At 44.2% G+C, this 21804-nt stretch overlaps 1 protein-coding gene across 2 annotated transcripts in view; it reads left to right on the top strand.

Moving 5' to 3' along the window:
• Positions 1 to 5332: 5332 nt before the first annotated feature.
• The window catches only part of NCK2 (NCK adaptor protein 2), a gene marked incomplete at both ends in the record, with an annotated part of 36241 nt that continues 19769 nt past the window's right edge, over positions 5333 to 21804 (top strand). Inside the window, one exon of one of the 2 annotated variants that reach the window (XM_080711203.1) lies at positions 5333 to 5558. In XM_080711203.1, the coding sequence (XP_080567329.1) occupies positions 5333 to 5558 (226 nt within the window). Of the gene's footprint in view, positions 5601 to 21804 lie in introns of both variants that reach the window. The other variant, XM_080711202.1, reaches the window with a different exon arrangement.

Below are 21804 nucleotides of genomic sequence, written 5' to 3'. Positions count from 1 at the left end.
TTTCATGCATATAAATCTCATGTATGTAAGGCAGTGTTGTATGAGTAGTAGCTAAGTTAGCTGCTCATGCTAACACCATACATCCCTCAACCGGTCAGATGGCACCTGGTATCTACCCCTCTGCCTCTGTACAGAGGAAGGTCTGTTGTGTATTTTCTCTTTTACACATAGTGAATTTTTGTATCTTAGAGAGGTTGTAAGACCTTGACTCTTGTCACAGCTTAATTAACTTATTGAGAGTTGGAACAGTCACTGGGTTCCATATTGTGTCCTAGTTAGAGTTGAAGTGTATTAGCTGTAATTAGTGATACTGCGTGTAAAAAGCCACCAACTGGCCTTTTTTTCCCCCACAGGAGACCACAGATGCCTGCCAACTCCTGTCCAATTAGTTGGCATCTGGCAAGTCTTTTATCAGTAACACAACTTGAAATTTAAACCCAGAGTTTTAGTATTTTAGTTGCTTGTGAGATTCTTTCATGAGTCAGTCTCTTGAATGCAGAATACACTATTTTTAAATATTTGCAAATATACTCATAGAGAAAAACTGAATAAATGGGAGGAAATATAGAAGACATTCTTCTCTTTGGACTGATCCTAGTTTTGGACTGATCCGTTTTCTGTTGCTGCTGTAGCAAATTGCTACAGACTCTGAGACTTAAAACAACATCAATTTCTTCTCTGATAGCTCTGGAGGCCACAAGCCCAGCACAGTTACAGGCTAAAATAAAAATGTCTCCATGGTTATGTTCTAGAGGCTCCAGGGGCGAATCTTTTGTCTTTTTTTTTTTTAGCTCTAGAGACCTTCCTCATCCCTTGGCAGCAGCCGAGCATCTTTAAAACTCTCTTTGACTTTCCTGATTCTTTTTTCCACTAACAAGGACTTCCGTGATTCTATTGTGACCTCTTAGATAATCCAAGATCATCCCCTGCCTCCACCATCTTAAGGGGAAGAGATTGGAAACCTTAATTCCCCTTGGCCATTACTGTAATCAACATACTCACAGGTGGTGAGTAATGGGATGTGGACATTTTTAAGTGGCTGTTATTCTGCCTAGCAAATCTAATAAAAGCCTATATCTGAATGGGTTTTCATAATGTGGTTGATCATATTTCCCCTGTGAAGGTATGAGATATTAGATGGAAAAAGGAATCCTAAAGACCCCTATTGAAGTAGACTGTGTATTGAATATCAAGGTAGAGATGACTTTTTTTTTATAAATATGGTCCCAGTTTCTTCTGCCTCCTTACCCTTTAAATTTTTTTTTTTTTTGCTAATAGACACATGTATTTTCATACATCTATATATATGTACACAGATGCATTTTTTCTGGAATTTCAAGTTAATACTCTAGAGGTAAAATGTTAGACTTCTTTTGTCTGTCTGCACATGTATATTGAATTGAGTTTGGGGAATCATATGTCTTCATTTAAGGGTTACATTACAAGTGGGATCAGCAGGGTTTTTTGTTTTTTTTTTTTTTAAGCTGTGTAACTCTGGTTCGTATCCTCTGTGGCAGGCCAGCGTATTTAGTGTATTTGAATCTTAAGTTTATCAGTCTATCTTTTCTTTGCTTCTATTAAACCAGATGGTTGGAGCCAAAATAACCATTGTCCAAATATAATGGAGCCTCCCAGAAAATAAGTAAGTGAACAGGTCACCTCAAGTAGTACTAAAGGCTCTTTAGGAAAAAAATCAAGAGGCCAGGACAGCGATTTTGATTTCAGCTTGAGGAGGTATTCCTAAGGAAGTGCCACTTAATACTTAGTCTTAAATCACATGACAGCAGACACTGGGTTTGTCTGGCTTGCTGTGTTAGTCAGCTTCTTACCACTGTGGCCAAAATACCTGACCAGAACAGCTTGAAGGTGGGAAGGCTTATTTTGGTTCATGGTTTCATGGGATCGGTCCATGGTTGGCCCACTCCAAGGCAGACACATGACAGTGGAGGAGAGCTGTTCAGCTCATGGCATTTAGGAAGCAGAGAGACAGAAGGAGGAAAAGAAGGAAGAAGGAAAAGAATAAGAAGGAGAAGGAGGAGGAAGAGAAGGAGGAGGAGAAGGAAGGGGAAGGAGAGGAGAAGGCAGCTATAGTCCTCAAAGCCATACTACAGAGATCTACTATTCCGCTGATAAGACTAGAGCCTTCACTATTTAAATTATTTTACCTCTGAACATGACTTCATCACCAACACATGAGCTTTTGGGGGGGACATACCATATTCAAACTCTAACACACACACCCTCCCCTAAAAGAAATTTTCTTCCCCAGAACAAGGGAAGGATTGGCAGCAGATAGCTTCAACCTACACATAAGAAGCGCCCCGCCTCTCACAGTCTCAGGTATGACTGGTTGCCGTACGTGAGGCCCTTCTGTGCTGAGGAGCATGCTCGGGGCCTTCTGTACAGGCCCTGTGTGAGTCGCTGTTATTTCCCCACCTTGTGGGAGACATCCAGGCTAAGGTGATCTAGCAGGACACTTGCCCTTGCTTAAATAACATGAAGCCCCACTTGCATAAGTACCCCCATCCTCTTGCTTTCCCCAGAATCAAACATACCTGTGGTACAAGTACTGTTATTTTCAATTTTACAAAAAAATCATGTCCACGGTGGACAAATTGTCCATGAAGGTTAAAATTCTAAACCCTTGACTCATCTGTTTGCCACTATGGCCAGGAAGTTTAGCTGCCCCCCTTTGAGCTTTTTAAAAGTATTTGACCTTTCTGGGGGTGTCTTCGCAACACTGGCTATTATAAGGACTCTATAACCCAATGAGATACAGTTAATAGGATATATTTTAGGGGGGAAAAATAGGTTCCTAGAATAGGATTGATGTTATTTTAGGGATTAGCGAAAACTACTGAGCCAAGAACATTTGTATAACTGGTTTATTCTGTTTTTTTTTTTTAACTTCTCTCATTAAAGACTTGCAGAAGCAACTTAGCTTGTGAGCTTCTCTGAGAGCTGATTTTTTTCTTTCTTCTTTTTTTTTTGTTACTACTTGAGGCTTTTGCCAACTTCCATATTACAGTTGTCATATGACATAAAAGATGGGATTTGATTATAGAATATCAAGTTTATTGACTTCTTTCTCAAGGGGCTGGCTCTAGGTGATAAACTTAACTTACTGTAGTTAATAAAGGCAGAAAAATGTCTCAACTGAAGAGAGTACCATGCTGTACGCTTTGGATCTGATCTCTGATATGATTGTGTTCTTAGACTACTGTGTTGTGTGTGTGTGTGTGTGTGTGTGTGTGTGTGTGTGTGTGTGTGTGTATGTTAGTTACTAGGGATTGAATTCAACCCAGGGTTGTTGAACCTCAGAGCTACACCCCAATCCTATATTATTTTTTATTTTTGAAACAGGGTCTCCCTAAATTGTGGAAGGCCTCACTAAGCTGCTAAGGGTGGCCTTACTGGGATTATAAGGATGCTGACTACTGTTTCTGATTTAAATTTTCAGCAGCTGTTGTAAGGATGTACTGTCTTAGATGTGGGGAAGTTGATGAAAGAGATGATCCTGTATAAATGTCCTTGGTATGTAGTAGAAAGTGTGATGTTATTTAAAAATGGTACCCATTAACTAGCTGTGGTGGCATATGCCTGTAATCCCAGTTCTTGGGAGTCTGAAAAAGGAGGACCACAGGTTCAAGATTAGCGAGGCCCTGTTTCAAAACAAAAGGGGGAGGGATCTTGGAGCATAGCTTGCAGGTAGAATTCCTCCGAATTCAATTTTCAGTACCACACAAGTAAATGAATGAATGGAATAAAAAATGCTCCCATGGGGTCAGTGGCCTGGGGCACCTCTTAATCCTGAGCTCAAATCCTTTAAGATAATGAGAACTCTCCGCAGGGAAGGAAAGGGGTTTTAGCCAAGCATCTTTTCATCATTCCTTCCTTCCTAATTTTGGGGAACCATTTTGTCAGTGGAAGGACGTGAATATTGAATTTCTCTGCTGAAAGAACACTTGCCCATCCTCTAACACAGAAGTAAGTATGGAGTAGCTGAAATGTTGATAACTACTTTTCTTTTCATGGCTTAATAAGCTCATTTCTCTCTTTCATGTTGAATAATATTCCATCATCTAGGTAGACTTTGGTTCTCTTTATCCATTTACTTCCTGAAGTTCATCTTTGATGCTTCTCAGGTTTTCGGTAATTATGAAGAAAGCTGCCACAAACATCCGTGTGTAGGCTTTTATGTGGGTGTCAGTTTTCAAGAATAATTTTATTTTTACAGAAGAGTTGTAAAGGTAATACAAAGCATCACTGTATACCTTTTACTTGGTTTTTCCTGCATTTCCTTGTCAATACTAAGAACTGAACAATGATACAGAACTTTTGTGTGTGTGTGTGTGTGTGTGGTACTGGGGATTGAACCCAGGACCATTCTACCTCTGAGCTACACCCCCAGCCCTATTTTTTAGTCCTAATTTTGAAACAGGGTCTTGCTAAACTGCATAGGTCCTCAGTAAGTAGCTGAGGCTGCCACGAACCTGTGATCCTCCTGTCCCAGCCTCCCAAATACTGGGATTACAAGTGTGCGTCACCACGCCCAGCTTGGTACAGAACTATTACCTAGATTTTATTGAGATTTTACTAGTGTTCTCACCAGTTTTCTTTATTTACTTCATTATTTAATCCAGGAATACCATATTAGTACTACATTAATTTTTTAAGAGTAGTTTGACTATGTCATATTTATTAAATATGTTTTTTTTTTTTTTTTTTTTTTTTTTGGTCGTGGGGATATAACCCAGGGGCATTCTACCACTGAGCAACACCTCCAGCCCTATTTTTCATTCTTTATTTTGAAAAAGGGTTTCACTGAGTTGCAAAGAACCTCACTAAGTAGCTGAGGCTGACCTTGAACCTGGATCCTCCTGTCTCAGCCTCCAAATGCTGAGATTACAAGCGTGCGCCACCACGCCCGGCTTAAAAAGGCTTATGAAACCTCAGAGTATACTGAGAAAATGACTGTAAACCTAACTGCCGTAAGAAGCCAGTGTTATTTAATCAAGTGAGCAAGCACGTTTAATTATAAAATTGTTATGTAGAATACAGATGTGCAAGTTTGCGTTTGGTTGTGGTGGAGCAGGCAAGACTCCCCGTGTACAACAAGCAATGATAAGCCGGATTCGTTTCATAGCTAACGAATTCAAGCTGATTCTAAGCCAAATCCTAAAGCTTGTTGAAAGAAGGTCGTCTCAAAGTTGAGCCTTCTGAGACCCTGGAGAAAACCAGAGGCAGAGTTGTAATAAGCGCTGTCACTGCCTAATGTGAGTCTCTAATGAGCGTCTCCAAATATTTTGCCCGCAGAAGTACTCCATGAAAGATGACAGAAGAAGTTATTGTTATAGCCAAGTGGGACTACACTGCCCAGCAGGACCAGGAACTGGACATTAAAAAGAACGAGCGCCTGTGGCTGCTGGACGACTCCAAGACGTGGTGGCGGGTGAGGAACGCAGCCAACAGGACGGGCTATGTGCCGTCCAACTACGTGGAGCGCAAGAACAGCCTGAAGAAGGGCTCCCTCGTCAAGAACCTCAAGGACACGCTAGGTGAGTGTGCCCGCACGGGGCCCCGGGCACCATCACTTGCCCGTGTTGGGGGGAAGAAGAGCCTTGTGCATCTCAAGGAAGAGCCGATCATCTTTCTAGTTTATTCACATTTCATTTCTTAAACGTCTGTTTGAAATGTTGACATCTTCTTAGTTGTCTTCTCTAAAATGAATGAGAATGAAGAGGTCAAGATGGAGAAGTGCGTCATTTTCCACTTCCGCAGAGTTGAGCACATGGAGTCTCATGTTAATCGATACTTGTGCCACTGGTGCGTGCTGTAGAGCCCCGCTCAGGTGTCTGTCTCCCCACATCGACCTCTGAAGAACACTGAAATGGGATGAACTCCCCCAGAAGTGTCCACAGCTCTGGCTGTGCCGTTCATCCCATGAAATATTTTCTCTCTTAAAATATCCTGTCCGCTGGGCCTTGGTGCATGGCGGAGAAGACAGCAGAAGTGTTTTTTCCTCTCTCTGAGGCTGATCCTGTTTCACACCACAGTCCCAGCACTGCTCGTTAAGTTGGCGGTTGGAGCGAGTAGCCATGTAGGTGGGCGCCCCTGAGAACGCCATTCAGTAGCCGTGTGGTCAGATTCTCTCCCTCCAAACCTCTGCTTCCCTGGTGTCTTAAGTTTTGTGTCACTACAAGGAAATACCAAGGTTCTGGTCTCTCTCTTCTATGGTCACCAGGGTTCAACCCCAGGGGCTTCATTCACCCCATGACCGTATCTAATCTAATCAACTCCAAAAGCTTCACCTCTAAGCGCCACCAGTAGAATTACATTCTCACCCACTTGCTACCTTATGCTGGGACTTAAATTTCCAAAGATCATTAGGAGGCACACTCAAACCACATCTGCACCACAGCAGCTGGGATCTACCAGGACATGGGCGCTGCCGCCATCTTGGGTGAGTGGTGTTCAGTTTTTATCCTTCTACACCCATTGGACTTATTTTCAGTCTCACTACTTTGGATTACCTGAGAGAGTAATTGTGAGCGCTCTTTGGAAGAATGACTGATCTGAGCTGACATTTTAAAAATTGTTATTACTTCCTTATGCGAGTCTAAAAAGTTGTTCACAGCTGATGCTGCTAGATTATCACTTACAGGTTTGCTATTGAAATAAGTCAATATTATCACCTGTGCTACATTTCCTTAGATTTTTTTTTTTATTTCTAACAAGAGGATTTGTTTCATTTTAGGGGGAGGAATACATGGGAGAACTGAAAAGAAAATTATACACCAACTTCAGTGGGTGTTGCGAAATGTTCATCTTTCATTTTCTGCAATCTCAAAAAGCCCAAACAGTCTGCTCCAAATCATTCAAAGCCGTCATTTATGGGTCATGTTTTTGTGTTATGGATGAGGTCTGCCTCATGTTTTGTAGAGAGAATGAGATCCCAGCTTTTGTGCGAATAATATCAGGTCACTGGCCAAAGTAGACTCTGAGCTTGATGTAGAAATTCTTTTTTCTTGGCAATCTGTTTTTTTCTCCCCTCTCAACTCTCTCCTCTTTGTCTTTTTCTTTTCTTTTCTTCTTTTCTTTTTTCTTTTTATTTTTTTGGTCGTACTGGGGATGGAGCCCTTCTACCTCCAGGCTACACTCCCAGACCTATTTTATATTTATTTAGAAACGGGGTCTCTTAAGCCAGCCTCAAACCTGCACAATCCTCCTGTCTCAGCCTCCCAAGCACGGGGATTACAAGCGTGTGCCACCACGCCCGGCTCTTCTTTTCTTCTTTTTTTTTTTTTCTTCTTCTTTTTTTTTTTGTATATGCGTGTCACTTGAAGGAAATACTTTTGTCCTATGTTTATTTCTCTTAATTTTAACTATGTAGTAAAGAAAAAAGGATAGTATGAGTGAATAATAATAGGTAATCATTAAATATAGCAAGGTAGCAGTAAGAAAAGAATAGATATTTTAGGCTGTCCTGAGTTTAATTTTATTTGTTTTTCCAATTTTAGCCTCACCTAAGTTCCTTCTTTTTAGTATGCTAAACACTATTGATGTATTTTGTCGTCTTTTATTATACCCTTAAAAAAATTCTCAGGATTCTAATAAAGTTTGAAATGCTCAGAAAATGGTAGGAATTATAGTAAGGCAAGGCCAACCGTCTGGTTATCTAGAAATTCTTTTGAATAAACTGTCTTTTTTTTTTTTTATTCTTCTTTGGCTTCTTAGAAGGAGACAAGGCTAAGTCACAAATGAAAGCTAGGAGCTGCGCCTTCCCTGCAGCGTGTTCCGTTTCCCGGAGCTGGGTTCAGTCCAGCGCGTCTGAGCATACCCGGGCTCTCAACTGGATGCAACCGCTCAGCCTCTGGCCGGGCGCTGGCCTGCTCCCCTCTCCCTGACAGATGGCCACCCAGCTCTGCTGGAACACTCAGACTTCTGGAGTCAGCCAGTTCCATTTTTGGAGAACACAGATTGTTAGAAAGCTCTTCCTTAAATAGAATCAAATTTTTGCATTTCTTTAATTCCATCCTGTTGGCTCTTATTATACCCTCTAGGGCTGAGTTGAGGATATCTTTTACAGAATGACAACTTTCCTCTGGGCTCCAGTCTCGATTCAGGCATTATACACATGCACGCGCGCACACACACACACACACACACACACACACACACACACACACACCATGTAGTCTTTGGAAACACTGATGTTAAACATTATATATTGTAAAAAACACAGATCAAATTATGTTTGGAAAATCTATATTTACTAGTAGCCATTGATAATCATAACCCAACGTCCCTTGGGAGTCAGAACCCCTTATCAGGGAGAAGTGGCCCCCATTTTTTATAGCTTGGGTTTCGATTTATCATTCTCGCCTGAAAGCATGCTGTTAGTCACTATACAAAGAAGGGCTTTGTGGGCTGGGGATGTAGCTCAGTGCAGAGCACTTGTCCAGCCTGTGTAAAGTCCTGGGTTTGATCGAAGTTCTCCATCGTCCTATTTGAAGCAGAATCAAGTAGACAGAGAAGCACTCCTGCCCAGAACTCACCAGATGGAGTGGCTGTTTTCTCCAGACCCTGACTTCCTGTGCAAAAAGGGAAGGCGAGAACTTTCTGGAGACCACTCACAGTCGTCAGAGTTTGCTACAAAGTTTGGAGCCAAAATGTTTATGGCATCATTCTTAATTACTGTCACCGGCAGGCCCTCAGAATGACATTGTGATTCTTTTCAGAGTAATTGTGCGGAGAGCAGAAATGATTTCCATTGTGTCTGAGTGAAATAACACTGAAAATTACACTGCGTGCCTTGGCCTTCTGATAACTACTCATGGTGTTAACCACACTTAGAATCTTTACTGCTATGGAAATCCGATTCTAGGGTTCCCTTGGCAGACCCTTGGTTTAGATTAAAATGGCACCGCATGACCCAACAGAGTCACAATGCTCTGAAATGTGAGTTTACACCACTAATCCCAGACAACAGTAGCTTTTTCACTCTCACTTGCTGTGCTAAGGTTGGTGGAGAACTTAATTTTGCTGCCGGAGCCAGCCGGCAAGAATACGGGTTCTGAAGTGAGGCGTGAGGATGGAGAATTTTAAATTCTAACATGGGGGAGCCACCAGCCTACTGTCTCTACTGGTTGACCCCTGTTCATGGGTCAATATTTCTTATGGGTCGACGACTATGCCTGGGTCAGTATTCTCTATTGCACCAATATTCCTGGACAACGCAGCTTCTGGGTCAATCTCATCTTTATTGTGATGATGCCGGGTTTGTTTTTCCAGAGGTATTTATACACAGCTACAGGTCAATCGACATTCTCGTGCTGCCACCACCAGAATACAATAAAGACCAATACAAAACACACACATTACAGATAGGCCTATCAGTACCCTCGTGTCATCACCACCTGATCCTCTCTCAGACCTCTCTGAACTTTCCATAACCCCAAACCTTGTTGACTCTGGGCGAAGGACAGTCAGCTGAGTCAGAGACACTAATCTAGGGGAAAGCCTTAATGGCTCCCCACATTTTGCCACATAGAGTACTTTGTTAGAACAACTTGAAGAAAGCAGTACCTTTGGCAAAAAGATCTCTTTTACAACACTATTAACATTCTTTTCAGCTGGGTGTGGTGGCACGCACTTATATAATCCCAGTACTTGGGAGGCTGAGACAGGAGGATCATGGTTTGTGGCCAGCCTCAGCTACTTAATGAAGCCTTCTGCAACTTAGTGAGACCTAACATAAAGAATAGAAAAATAGGGCTGGAGGTGTAGCTCGGAGGAAGAATGCTCCTGGGTTCCATCCCCAGTACCCCCCCACACACCCCCCCACACACAAATTATTTTCTTCTAATAACTTAAAATTGAATAAAACAAGATCTTCTTTTCACTTGGACAAAACGTTTAAACACTGAATCTCCCCTTATGTGCAACTTAGGATCATGAATAGTCAAGAGACCTTTTCCACAGATAACAAGGAACAGTTGTTAAGAACATTTCCTGCTGGTGGAATCCACGTGCTGTTTTGAAGGACAAGGAAGCTCAGAGCTCAGCAGCCTGGGCTACTGACTGACCTTGATATTACAGCTCGACTTATACAATCATGTGGGGTGGGTGTTGGAAAAGCACTGTATTAAATCTTTTGAGATGGAGAAGCGGCTCCCAGGGAGGTATTTTTGAATGATTTCCCTGCGAGCTACTAAAGAGCGTTTTGGTTACCTCTCTGATATTAGCAGGAGTCTAGCACAGCTCCCAAAGGCTAATTGTCAAAGGTTAACTCACTTTTCAGAAACTGACCAGAATCAAAAAGTTAGGGTTTCATTTATAATCTCTTCATATCCTCTTCAGGAAGGTTTGTTCAAAGGCACCCATGCCCATTGATCACCACCTTTTGGGGGCATCTCTAGCCAAGAGTGACCTGCCCTTCAACAGTTGTACCAGTTCTGTCGATTTCCAAGTGTAAGCACTGGTCTTTTGTAAAATCCAGTGAGCTCCTGGGCTCACAGCTCTCAGGTTGTGGGGAGAAGCCTGGAGTTCTTGTTTCGGCATTAAAGGGTGGTGGATCTATCATCGTGACTCTAAATGTTCTCACCAGTCTGATCAAAGACAGTCTTTGGTAAGACCAGTGCTTACAGTTAGAAATCGACAGAACTCCCCCTTCAGTGAATCCAGCCCAGACCTGGAAGCGCAGGGAGGTTGCCAAAGGGGGCCCCAGATATTAACTGTCTGTAAAATCACCGTTGCACTGGTTTGGAGCTTTACTTTTGGACCAGCATGGGGGGACCAGCTCATAAGGGTGGAATCAACATGGTGGCTCTCTGGGGCCTGTCCACGGGAGGATTGACTTAGCCGTTGAATTGATATAAACCACAAGAGAGTAAAGCCATTTGATTCCATTATATAAAGTCCAAAGACAGTTAAAATGAGACTTTGATATTAAAGTCAAGATTACAGTGCTTTGAAGAGAGGAAGATGGAGCCTAGGAGGGGCACAAGGGCATCTATGGGATGGGAAGTGGGTTTGATGGCTTAGTCTCAAATGGGGCAGGGAAAATACCATTCATTTGTGCTGTCCTTGTGACTTTTCTGTGCATCAAAACATTCAGACACACCTAGGTGTGGCTTAGAGACTGGCCCAGACTGAAAAGGCAGCTGGTAGGTGAGAAGACCTTGGACTCCCAGGTCTGTTGGCATGTATGAGCTACAGGGATTTTAGTGTGGCATTGGTCTTTCAGAAACCAGAGAATTATCATTGAGCTTCTAAGGCTTTTAGACCTAAGCAAAACACCAGTGTCAGCATGTTCAGCTGATTCTTCTTCAGAATGCTTCTCGCACAACCAGAATAAGGGCTTTGACTCACTCCGCAGGTTCTCTCTGTGCTTCTGGGAAGCACGGGAGGAAATCCCAGCCTCTTGCTGGATCTTCCCAGACTGTCATGAGCCAGTTCCGTCTGCACATTGGGTTATGGGGTGGCGGGTCGGTGGTGAGCTCCTGGGCTCACGGCTCTCCTGGCTGTGGGGAGAGGCGTGGGGTTCTTGCTTCGGCATCGTAGGATGGATGGCGGATCTATCATTGTGATTGTAAATGCTCTCACTGGCCTCATCAGGGACAGATGGTGCAGATCTGAACTGAACCATGAGGGACAAATGTGGAAAGCTGAGTCTGACATCCTTCATCTCTCTGTCCCTTGGAAGCCTCTCCTAAGCCACTGTCTCCTCTGTGGAATGACCTTTGACAGCAATAACCAACGGCTTTGGGATGGGGATGCAGATGTTTTGTAAGGAACGCCACATGACACAGATGTTACGTAAGGATCGTCCAATAATGGGGTATGTTTGGGTCAGACCCAGGAGCATGGCTGCATCCTATTTCATCAGATTGGGATGTGGAGAAAAGATGAGGTCTAGTCCTTGACTCTCTGAAGTTTGTACTCTAATGGGTGCAATAATACTGCATACAGTAGACCTCATTCCAATGGTTGCACTATCTCTCCTGTCCCACTGGACACTAGGACTGAATTGTGCAGTTTGGCACCTAGACATTCAGAACGCGGCATGGCATAGTAGTTAAGAAGAACTCGAAAGGGTCTTAAAACACCGGCATTCAAATCCAGGTTTCTCCCCTGCTAGCTGAGTGAATCTGTGTAAGGTATTGGACTCGCTGTGCCTCAGCCACATCATGTGTGTAATGAGGAAGTGACCACTTGTCTCATCACAATTTTATGAAATGAGGTCATTATGTAAAGTGACTTTGGGCTGGTGGCAGCTCAGCGAGGAAAGGTGGGGTTGGCTGGCTGGGGTAGCCTGTACCTGGGATGCTCTATCCACACGGCATGGGCCTGTGAGGACACCAGCAGGCTGCAGAATGGTGGGGAAGCCGCAGTGTTCAGCATTTCCCGTGTGGCAAAGGCCCTGGACAGAAGGTGTGACTCCATTTAAAGAGAACACCCAAGGCCATCTGTGTCACTGATAGAGATGACAGTTGGGATGTATGCTGGATGTCCTGATCCTGGGCTTCAGGTGGGACTAGAGAGGACTGAGCCTCTCATTGGAGGCTAGGGACAAAGCCTCTGCGTGACCAGGGCTGTGAGGCCCACCCCTGAACTCCACACTGGGGAAGCAGACTGACAGAGAAGAGGGGATTTTGAAGGAAAGCCCCGGGACACCGTGGACTGAGTCTGGGACACAGGGCAGTCACAGATGACTCAAAGTTTTCAACCTGAATGACCAACAGAATGACTAAGGGGATTAGAGAAGCAGGAAGAGAAACTGCGCCAGAGGAGAAGACCCATTTGAGCTGGAGCTGAGGGCAGGCAAGACATCGGTGGTAAGAGAGTGTGGAATTCTTCAGGCATGAATCTCAAGCTCGGAGACACAAAACTCAAGGTGTTTGTTACAGCTACCTCAGCCTGTGCTGCTATGACAGAATACTACAGACCTGGAATTTTGTGAAGAAAAGAGATTTGTTTCTCAGCGCTCTGAGGGTGGAGATCTCCCAAAGCATGGTGTGGGCACCTGGCAAGGGCCCTTGCGCTACATCATCCCATAACAGAAAGCCGAAGGCCAGGAGGGCACACTCCAGAGGGCCCGAGAGAGCAAGAGGGCACCGCTTTTATAACAAGCCTGTCCTTGTGGTCCTGGATCCCCGTTTGAGTTGGGGGTGTTAGTCCACTGATGGGGCAGCACCCACATGGCTGGTTACCTGAAATTCCCAGCTCACCACACACATTATTTAGGGGACACATTCACACCACAACACATACTTGCGTTGTTTCAGGGAATTTGGGGTACTGGACTTACATAAACAAGGTTATCTAGTAGCTATAGTAGCGACCTGGCATTTTTTTTTTTTTTTTTTTTTTTATTGGTACATTGTAGTCATACAGCTTAATGAGATACAAGATGGTGGGGACATACAGGCATACCACCCGATTAGCCCTTACCCAGTTCCTGCCCCATTCCCTCCCACTTCCTCCTTCTCATGTTTGGCTTAGTGATTGACTTTGATTTATATGTTAATGTGCATTATAGAGTTTTCCTCTTCCCCCCTCCCATCCAGTCAGTTAGGTCGCCTTATTTGCTCATCTGTAGAATCAATTCTTCATCTAGGGTTCCTCCTATGACCCATTTCTCCCTAGCTTTCGCATATTAGGAAGAGCATTCAAGTTCTTATTTTTTTTGTGTGACTGACTAATCTCACTTAGCATAATGTCCTCCAGTTCCATTCATTTCCCTATAAATGATGTAATTGCGTTTTTCTTTATGGCTGAGTAAAATTCCATTGTGTACAATGTGACCTGGCATTTTTGAGGCAGCTTATAAGGTACCTTAGCCACACTGTCTTGTCTTGAGGACTGGTCTTAGCCCTCCTGTCCATGTGTGAGTACTTTTTCTGTTCCCTTTTTTTTGGGGGGGGGTGGTACTGGGGTTCCTGGAAGCCCTTCTACCTCTGGGCTATACTCCCAGACCTATTTTTACATTTTTATTTGGAAACAGGGTCTCCTAAGCCAGCGCGATCCTTCTGTCTCTGCCTCCCAAGCGTGGGGATTACAAGCGTGCACCACCACACCCGGCTTCTTTCCCCTTTAGACATGACTTTGGCCTGCTGGACCCGGAACTTCTAGAAAGATCTGTGACCTGTAGCTGACATCCTGCCCTTCCCCTTTTCTTTGCAAATGGATGACTTTGGACACAAGTGACAACCATCTTCTTTCCCTATAAATGATGTAATTGCGTTTTTCTTTATGGCTGAGTAAAATTCCATTGTGTACAATGTGACCTGGCTAGAGAGATGAAGAGAAAGACAGGAGGCAGGAGCTCCTAAGTTAAAAGCCACCACACACACACACACACACACACACACACACACACACACACAGCCCAGCTCCCAGGCAGGAAGGCCCACAAGCCACATCTAGACAGCACATGCGAGCTGGTGCCCAGGTGCACGCTCCCTCTACTAGCATCTGTTGTGAAGTGTGTAGCCCCCACCCTGAAGCCAAACCGAAAGCTCATATGGTAGAAAAACTCCAACCAAATCCCCCAGCTGACTTGGCATTCCTCTTCCCAATGCATGGACATCAATGAATATTTCCCCCGGATCACCTAATTCATACCAGATACTGCTCCAGGTTCCCGCAGGTATCTTTATTTTATTTTCACTCTAGCCCTAAGAGGCAAGTCACAAAACACGCAGCGAACATGGTGGGGTTGAAACTTGAACCCAGGTTGGCCTGATTTTCACCTCTTTTTATTGTCTTTTAGTCTCAGGAACTGAGGGCGCACGTCAGGGCAGGGAGAGGAGGTATGCTACCTGCTTGGTTGGTGCCTGTGTGGCCTTGATATTGGTGAGCTCAGCCCCCCCCCCCGGGCCCCAACCACACAGCTGCTTGATTATTTGCTGCTCTGCCGTAGCCCCTCAAGTCCTAGGGACCAGCGCCTTGAAAGAGCACTGGTCCTGTTCCCCAAGAGATTCACTTGCTTATTAATTATTGTGCCTGGTTCATTAATGTTGAAGCGAACAGGAACCATTCATTTAAATGATTCAAAAGCTGAGTGTCCCAGGAACACGCCTCCTTTTTAAAAAAATTGATTTGCATCCTGGTGCCGTCCCATCCATGGCATGTGTGTGCTGGTGGCAGGTGCACACTCGTCAAGCTGTTACTGCTTCTCACAGTTCATTTGCACGCCACAGGTTCCTAAAAACAGATGTTCCCCAGAATTGTAATCTGTGAAATGCCTGTTTTATAAAGCTAGTTATCCCTAGTCTTAAATACAGGTATACACACACACACACACACACACACACACACACACACACAACAAAAACAAAAGAAATACATGGGAAAAACATAAGAAAGTGAATCCTCTATGATCTCATCACTCAGAAATAAACTCCGTTAACATTTGTGTCTGTTTTCCCGGTGTTTATATATCATCAGGATCACGTTATGGATGACCTCTGGCTGTTATCAGTACTGACTCTCACCACGCTTAGTCCAGAGAAGAGCAGGCTTTTTCTACACTGTGCCTGATGCTGACATTTGCTGAGAATGAGATTTATTGAGTTAGTTTCAGTTTATATACTTCCTAGCTCTTTAGTGGTTGGGATATTCAGTGTGTTTTGAATACTCTATAAATCATGTAAAAGGAGAATCTGATTCTTGGTGGCGCATTGGTCTTAGGAGTCATTTGTTTGTCTGAGTTGAATATTCTTTGGGAATGAGAAAATGCCTGTTAATCATCTGGCATGTCTTTGATATATGGTCCCTAGACTAATTCACCCTCTATGGAACCACTTCATTGAAAAAGGTACAAAGCCAAATCCTTCCCCTTGAAAAGTGTGTATGTAACAGGGAAAAAATTAATTCAGATATTCAATTCCATTTCAAATGTCCAACTTCTCTAACAAATCTCCTTACTATACAAAGACGGGGACTCTGTGCTTTAGCACCTCAGGTTTATTTTCCCCTCTCTACTGTGTGATCTACCATTGTGCAAAGATGAATTAAACATAATGTATTCTAATTTAGAATTCATTACAGTTCTGTCTTGTGAGATTGTTCCCAGTAGAAACGGGCTGTCACGTGTATTGCCCAAATACTATGGAATCTTTGACAGTGGCTGTGTGCCAGCCATCCAGAATAAACCTGGATTTGTTTTTGTATGTCATGAGCTTCTAAGTATTTAGAACCAGAGAGAGAGAGAGAGAGAGAGAGAGAGAGAGAGAGAGAGAGAAAGAAACAACTCACAACAGATTAGTGGGAGGATAATTAGAAAATAGAGACAGAATGTTTTGGGGAAAAAAATACTAATGAGGCAAAAGCAGAAGAGACCAAAGAGGTCCCTTTAGAAAAGTGGAGAGGCAGGTGAGGAGTTGATCGTGTGGTGTATAAAACTCAAATTGCTTGGTCCGCTGGGCACTGGGCCAGGTGATAGCCCCTGGTCTCCCGACACGTGTCAAGTACAGCAGACCCTCTGGTCCAAAGATTTCATGCCTGTGCCTTTCCCCAGCCACAAGCAGATTGAAAATAGCCAGAAAAAAAAACAAGTGTCTGCCCTCAACAGGTACAGACTGCTTTTCTCATGCTGTTAGCCCTTAAATGATAGGGCACAACAGCTCCCGACACAGTACTTACATTGTTAGGAGTTATAAGTAGTCTGGAGTTGGTGTAAAGTATACAGGAGCGTGCGCAGGTTTTCTGCAAATGCTCTGCCGTGTTATGTAAAGAACTTAAGCATCCTAAAATTTTGAGATCTGTGGAGGGATCCTGGAACCAATCCCCCGAGGGTACTGAAGGATGCTCGTATTTCTCAGTAACCAGCGTCTTGACTCCCCCTGTAACTGAACTTTGATCTTTTTCAGCATCATGAAGAACACCTAGTGCCCCTTCCTACCTGAGGTGATGGAGTTTGGGAAAAGAGGAACGTGAACTAAAACCTTACTTAGCATAGGAATGAGAGTAAAATCTTACCATGTTTCTGACTGCATTTTTCCATATGGCCCTCTTTTGAGTCCAATCCTGTCTATCTAAAATCTTCCTTTACTTCATTTTGGTGTCCGTTTCTGGGGGCAGATGTGAGCCTATGGGGTGCTGGCTGAGACCCTGCATTGGAGGAAGGCTGCACCCACCCCTCCCGCCGGTAGTTCCTCCTCCCTCCCCACCCCTGCCTTATGAAGCTGCCCTCCGCAGGAGAGGGCAGGTGGGCACCCGAGGTCTCTGACCCACCTGGGGCTGGTGTCCTGATGGACTTCACCCAGAGCAGGTGTTCTCAGGGGTCACCTTCTGTCCAGAAGACTGTCTCTTCTCTCTCTCTCTCTCTCTCTCTCTCTCTCTCTCTCTCTCTCTCTCTCTCTCTCTGTTCCTCCCCTCGCCCCGCCTTAGTAGGGCTGGAACCCAGGGGCATTCTACCTCTGGGCTACATCCCCAGCCCTATTTTTTATTCTTATTTTGAAACAGGGTCTCACTGAGTTGCAGAGGGCCTCACTAAGTAGCTGAGGCTGTCGGCGAACCGCGATTCTCCTGTCTCAGCCTCCCGAATGCTGGGATTACAAGCGTGCGCCGCCACGCCTGGCTTCCCTCTCTACTTTTGAATTCCCGGATTCTGTGAATGCATCCAGGCTGTCCCCTGAGGTTTTCACAGGCTGGGGTCACCTGTGTTTTCATCAAGGAAGCTGTGGTGGCTGTTTGCAGGAGGAATGTGTGTGTAAGAGACAGGGCAGTTTGATTGCCTGACATGTTCAATTTACAGGTGGGTGTTTGTAAGTGGAGCTTGAGTGAGTCGTCAACATGCAGCCATTACCTTTTAAAATAGTCATTGCTAATTTCAGTTGACCACATCTGTAGTGTTTTAACCTGGTGTACTAATGAGACAAAAAGTCGACTATGTGGGGCCCCAAAAGATCACTTGATCTCCCACCTGTGCTCCTGGTGTGGTACTTTGTTGCTGTGCTGTTCCAGGTAGAGTTATGTTTAAAGGTGAAATTTGACCAATAGGTTGGGCTGTCTGTTGAATTCTGGAATGCGCCCTGCAGATGACCTGGCCCCCTGCTTTGCTATTAAATCCAGGTTACGGGGATGGTGGAGGCTGGGGCTGCAACCTTGTTTTACAACAGGCTGGAAGCAGCAGAGCCAGCAGCAGGCTCCTGGCACCCCGAGCTGGGCACTGTCCACTGCAGGCCATCAGGGAAAGAGGACTTGGGCTTAGAAGCCTCAGGACAGCAGCTACAGCGGGGGTCCCAGCATTTAGGAGGCTGAGACTGGAGGATCATGGTTCGCAACCAGCGTCAGCTACTTAGTGAGGCCCTTTGCAACTCAGTGAGTCTCTGTTTCAAAAGGAAGAATTAAAAAAAATAGGGCTGGAGGTGTAGCTCAGAGGTAGAATGCCCCTGGGTTCCAATACCAGTTCCTCAAAAAGAACAACAACTAAAAGCTACAGCAAGGAATCCTCCGCAACCTCTGCCCAGCCCCACTTGGGGACGGGCTCCTTTCTTGCTTCCTACACCAAGGCCCATTTTATGTTGTTTGAGCACTGTCCTTCTGCCTGCTCATAAGCATCCTTGTGTCTTAGCTGCTTCTGACCCAAGAGCTGGAGGGCAGGTCCTGCCCTTCAGGAGCATTTAAGATAAACAGATCCATGCATATCTTTGTTGAGAAAGCTCACCTCTTCTCTACCTCATCTGCCCAGTCCCTTACCATAACAATTAGCCGAGCTAGTGCTGAGGACAGACAGAGCAGCCCTCACTTGGGCTCTTACAGTGTGCCCTCCTCTGTGCTAAGCACTTCTTCCACCAGCTCTTGCTCTCTCTCTCAGCCCCAAAGTTGCCACCCGTCCTGTGTTGCAGATGAAAACAGGTGGATGTAGAGATGCCATAGAGTTCCAGTTCCGGGGGTCAAGAACAACAGGTGTGGACTGAGGGTTTGAAACTTAGGGTATGATCCTCCTGTGTCTTCCAGTCACCTGCCACCCGTGTGTTTGCTGTGAACATGCAGCCGTTTGTTTGTTTGTTTGTTTTTATTTGTCAGATTTTGTTTTGCATGGCAGGGGTGGTCTCAGGAACTTGTGTTCATGCCACACTCTGGCCGGGGAGGGGCCTGGGGGTTGGCACTTCAAGTCCTGCTGCAGGATGTCACATCTAATCTGTGTCACACCTCGTACAGCCTTTTGCATATTCAAAAATGTTCAAGCTCCTGGATCCGGTTTATGTGTTGAGAGATACTAAATATGTATTTTTTAATTAAAAATTATAATGAAAAAAACTTTTAAATTATTTTTCATTGGCATCTGTGTGTTACCATTTGACTTTCACATTTGTGAAGAAATCCTGTACTTCCAAACCATCTTTGTGTTTTTAGGCTTAAGTATTCCATCATATAATTTATGGTCACTGGAATGATTTTCTTTTTTTCAATACTGGGGATGGAACCCAGGGACATTTTACCTCCGAGTTACACCCCCAGCCCTATTTTTTATTCTTTATTTTGCAACAGGGTCTCACTGAGTTGCAAAGGGCCTCATTAGGTAGCTGAAGCTATCGTGAACTGTGATCCTCCTGTCGCAGCCCCCCGAATGCTCAGCTTGGAATGATCTTTCTTACGTCCGCAGATTTAAATTCAGGCTTGGAGCCCTGGACATGGGGACCCTTGTGATGATACCCTTTGCCCATCCTCCATCTCCAGGCGGGCTCCTGGTGCCAGGGACCACCTGGCAGTAGAGATGATGAGTAACGGCCCCACCCGAGCATGTGGTTTCACCTCAGAGGCGAGAACTCCCATCCATCCTCCAAGTCGCCCCCTCCCTCCCATCCTTTGGCACCCCTCTCCCTAAACTTAGGCATGATACTTGGTAGTGTTTCATTGTAGGTTGCATATATGTAGAAATAATAAGTTTAGATTAATCTCAGCATGGAGAAAGTTGAAAGGAAGAGGTGTGTTAAGAAGTAGTGAACTATAGAGACTTAAACAGCAACTTCCCACTCTCCCAGGTACCGGGAAAGACCTCAAGGCTTCACCAAAGTTCTAGAAGGAATAGTTGTAGGGAGGGGTTAGTGCAGTGTGTGTCTGGGTCTGCTCACTTAACATAATATTCTTCAGTTCCATTCATTTTCCTGCAGATGACATGATTTTGGTCTTTTGTATAGGCTATGTAAAATTCCTTTATCCACTCATCTGTTGATGGACATACACCTAGGTTGCTTCCATAGTTTGCTGGTATCTTTCCAAAAAAGTTAAAATCAAAATACTATAATGATGCACGGGTATCCCCTTTGAAGAGAGGAGTTGTGTTGAGTAAGAAAAAACAATACAGTTGCTGACCATATTAAAACAGAGAATCACTGCAGTAATTTGACATGAACACCCTTTCCAAATATATTGTGATTAAGATAAATTTTTTCACTGGATACTTTAAGTAAGAGGGAGCTGATCTTACTCCCGTACCAAACAAAAACAAACAAACAAACAAAAAAAAAACTAGATGCAAATTAAATCAATATGCAACACCATGAAAAGCTGTTAGAAGCCAAATATTAAATACATCCTAACTCTTAACATGAAAAAAAAAAACTTTGGTCACTTTGTACCTTAATCAAGTCTTGTCAGATCTCCTTAGGATTTAATAATAAAGGCTTTCCATAATTTTTAGTTGGACCTAATAATAGGCCCTAACTCTTGATGGGGAGAATCCCTACAAATAACCTGTAATCATAACAATTGGAAAAGCATATTAAGTACAAGGAAGTTTCTAGTTAAATCTGGTTGATGTTATAGATCTGATTAGTAGCAGAAATTAGATGACTTTGCTATACAGCTTCTACAACTTGAGCACCCTCTGAATGAATTGGCTTGAATATATTTCTGAACCATCAAATCTATTTGACGTTTTATCTTAAATCACCAGAACTCCAGCTGGAAGATGACAGCCAGAGCATGTTTTAAAGGCGTCTGTTATAACCTCCCTTCATCTTAAGAGGAGTATATAAAAAATTTTGACTTTAAAATTACTGACATTAATGATGTATGACACATTCAAGCTTTTATTAGAACTCGGTCTTTAATGTATGTAATTTTATTCAGGAAAGTTAAAGTGTGCTTATTATCATCAATAAAAATGTAACTCAGGATCAAAGATCTAATAGCCCGGTGCCAGAATTTCGGCACAAAAGCAGAAAAGTGTAGTTTACCTTTAAGACCAACTCAGCTATTTGCCACTTAAAATGGCGCCATCTGTCTGCTCACAGAGCAAGAAATATCATTTCTGTGGCGTGGCGCACATGTTATTTTATTATTTGTTAGAGTATTGGATAATACAGGTGAAGTCATTGCACAATTTGTGACTGGTCTTTTATGTGGCGGCTACAGAGGTGGCACCATGAAGGAGCTTGGCCACATCCTCCTGTGGCCACATGCCCCACCCATCTTGGGCATCTCGGTGCTTCAAAAGGCCATGTCTCTGCTCTCCAGCCTGGCCCTTGAGTTCCAGGGTGGCTACAGAGGTGGCACCATGAAGGAGCTTGGCCACATCCTCCTGTGGCCACATGCCCCACCCATCTTGGGCATCTCGGTGCTTCGAAAGGCCATGTCTCTGCTCTCCAGCCTGGCCCTTGAGTTCCAGGGACACCTGGCAAATGGCCAAATCTTTGCAAACATCGCCACCTGTCTCATCTTCGGAGCACATTGCCAGCCACCCTCCTACCCAAAGCCTTTGTGCAGAGCAAGAACCACTGTAGCTGCTAGAGGAAGAAATGGAGTGAGTGCAGAACCGTCTGTCCCACCCCATGTCCTGGGCAGTAT

The sequence above is a fragment of the Muscardinus avellanarius genome (genome assembly GCF_963383645.1).
Source record: "Muscardinus avellanarius genome assembly, chromosome: 15".
NCBI lineage: Eukaryota > Metazoa > Chordata > Mammalia > Rodentia > Gliridae > Muscardinus > Muscardinus avellanarius.
The sequence above is the reverse complement of the archived record's forward strand: the minus strand, read 5'-3'. Positions and strand labels throughout refer to the sequence as shown.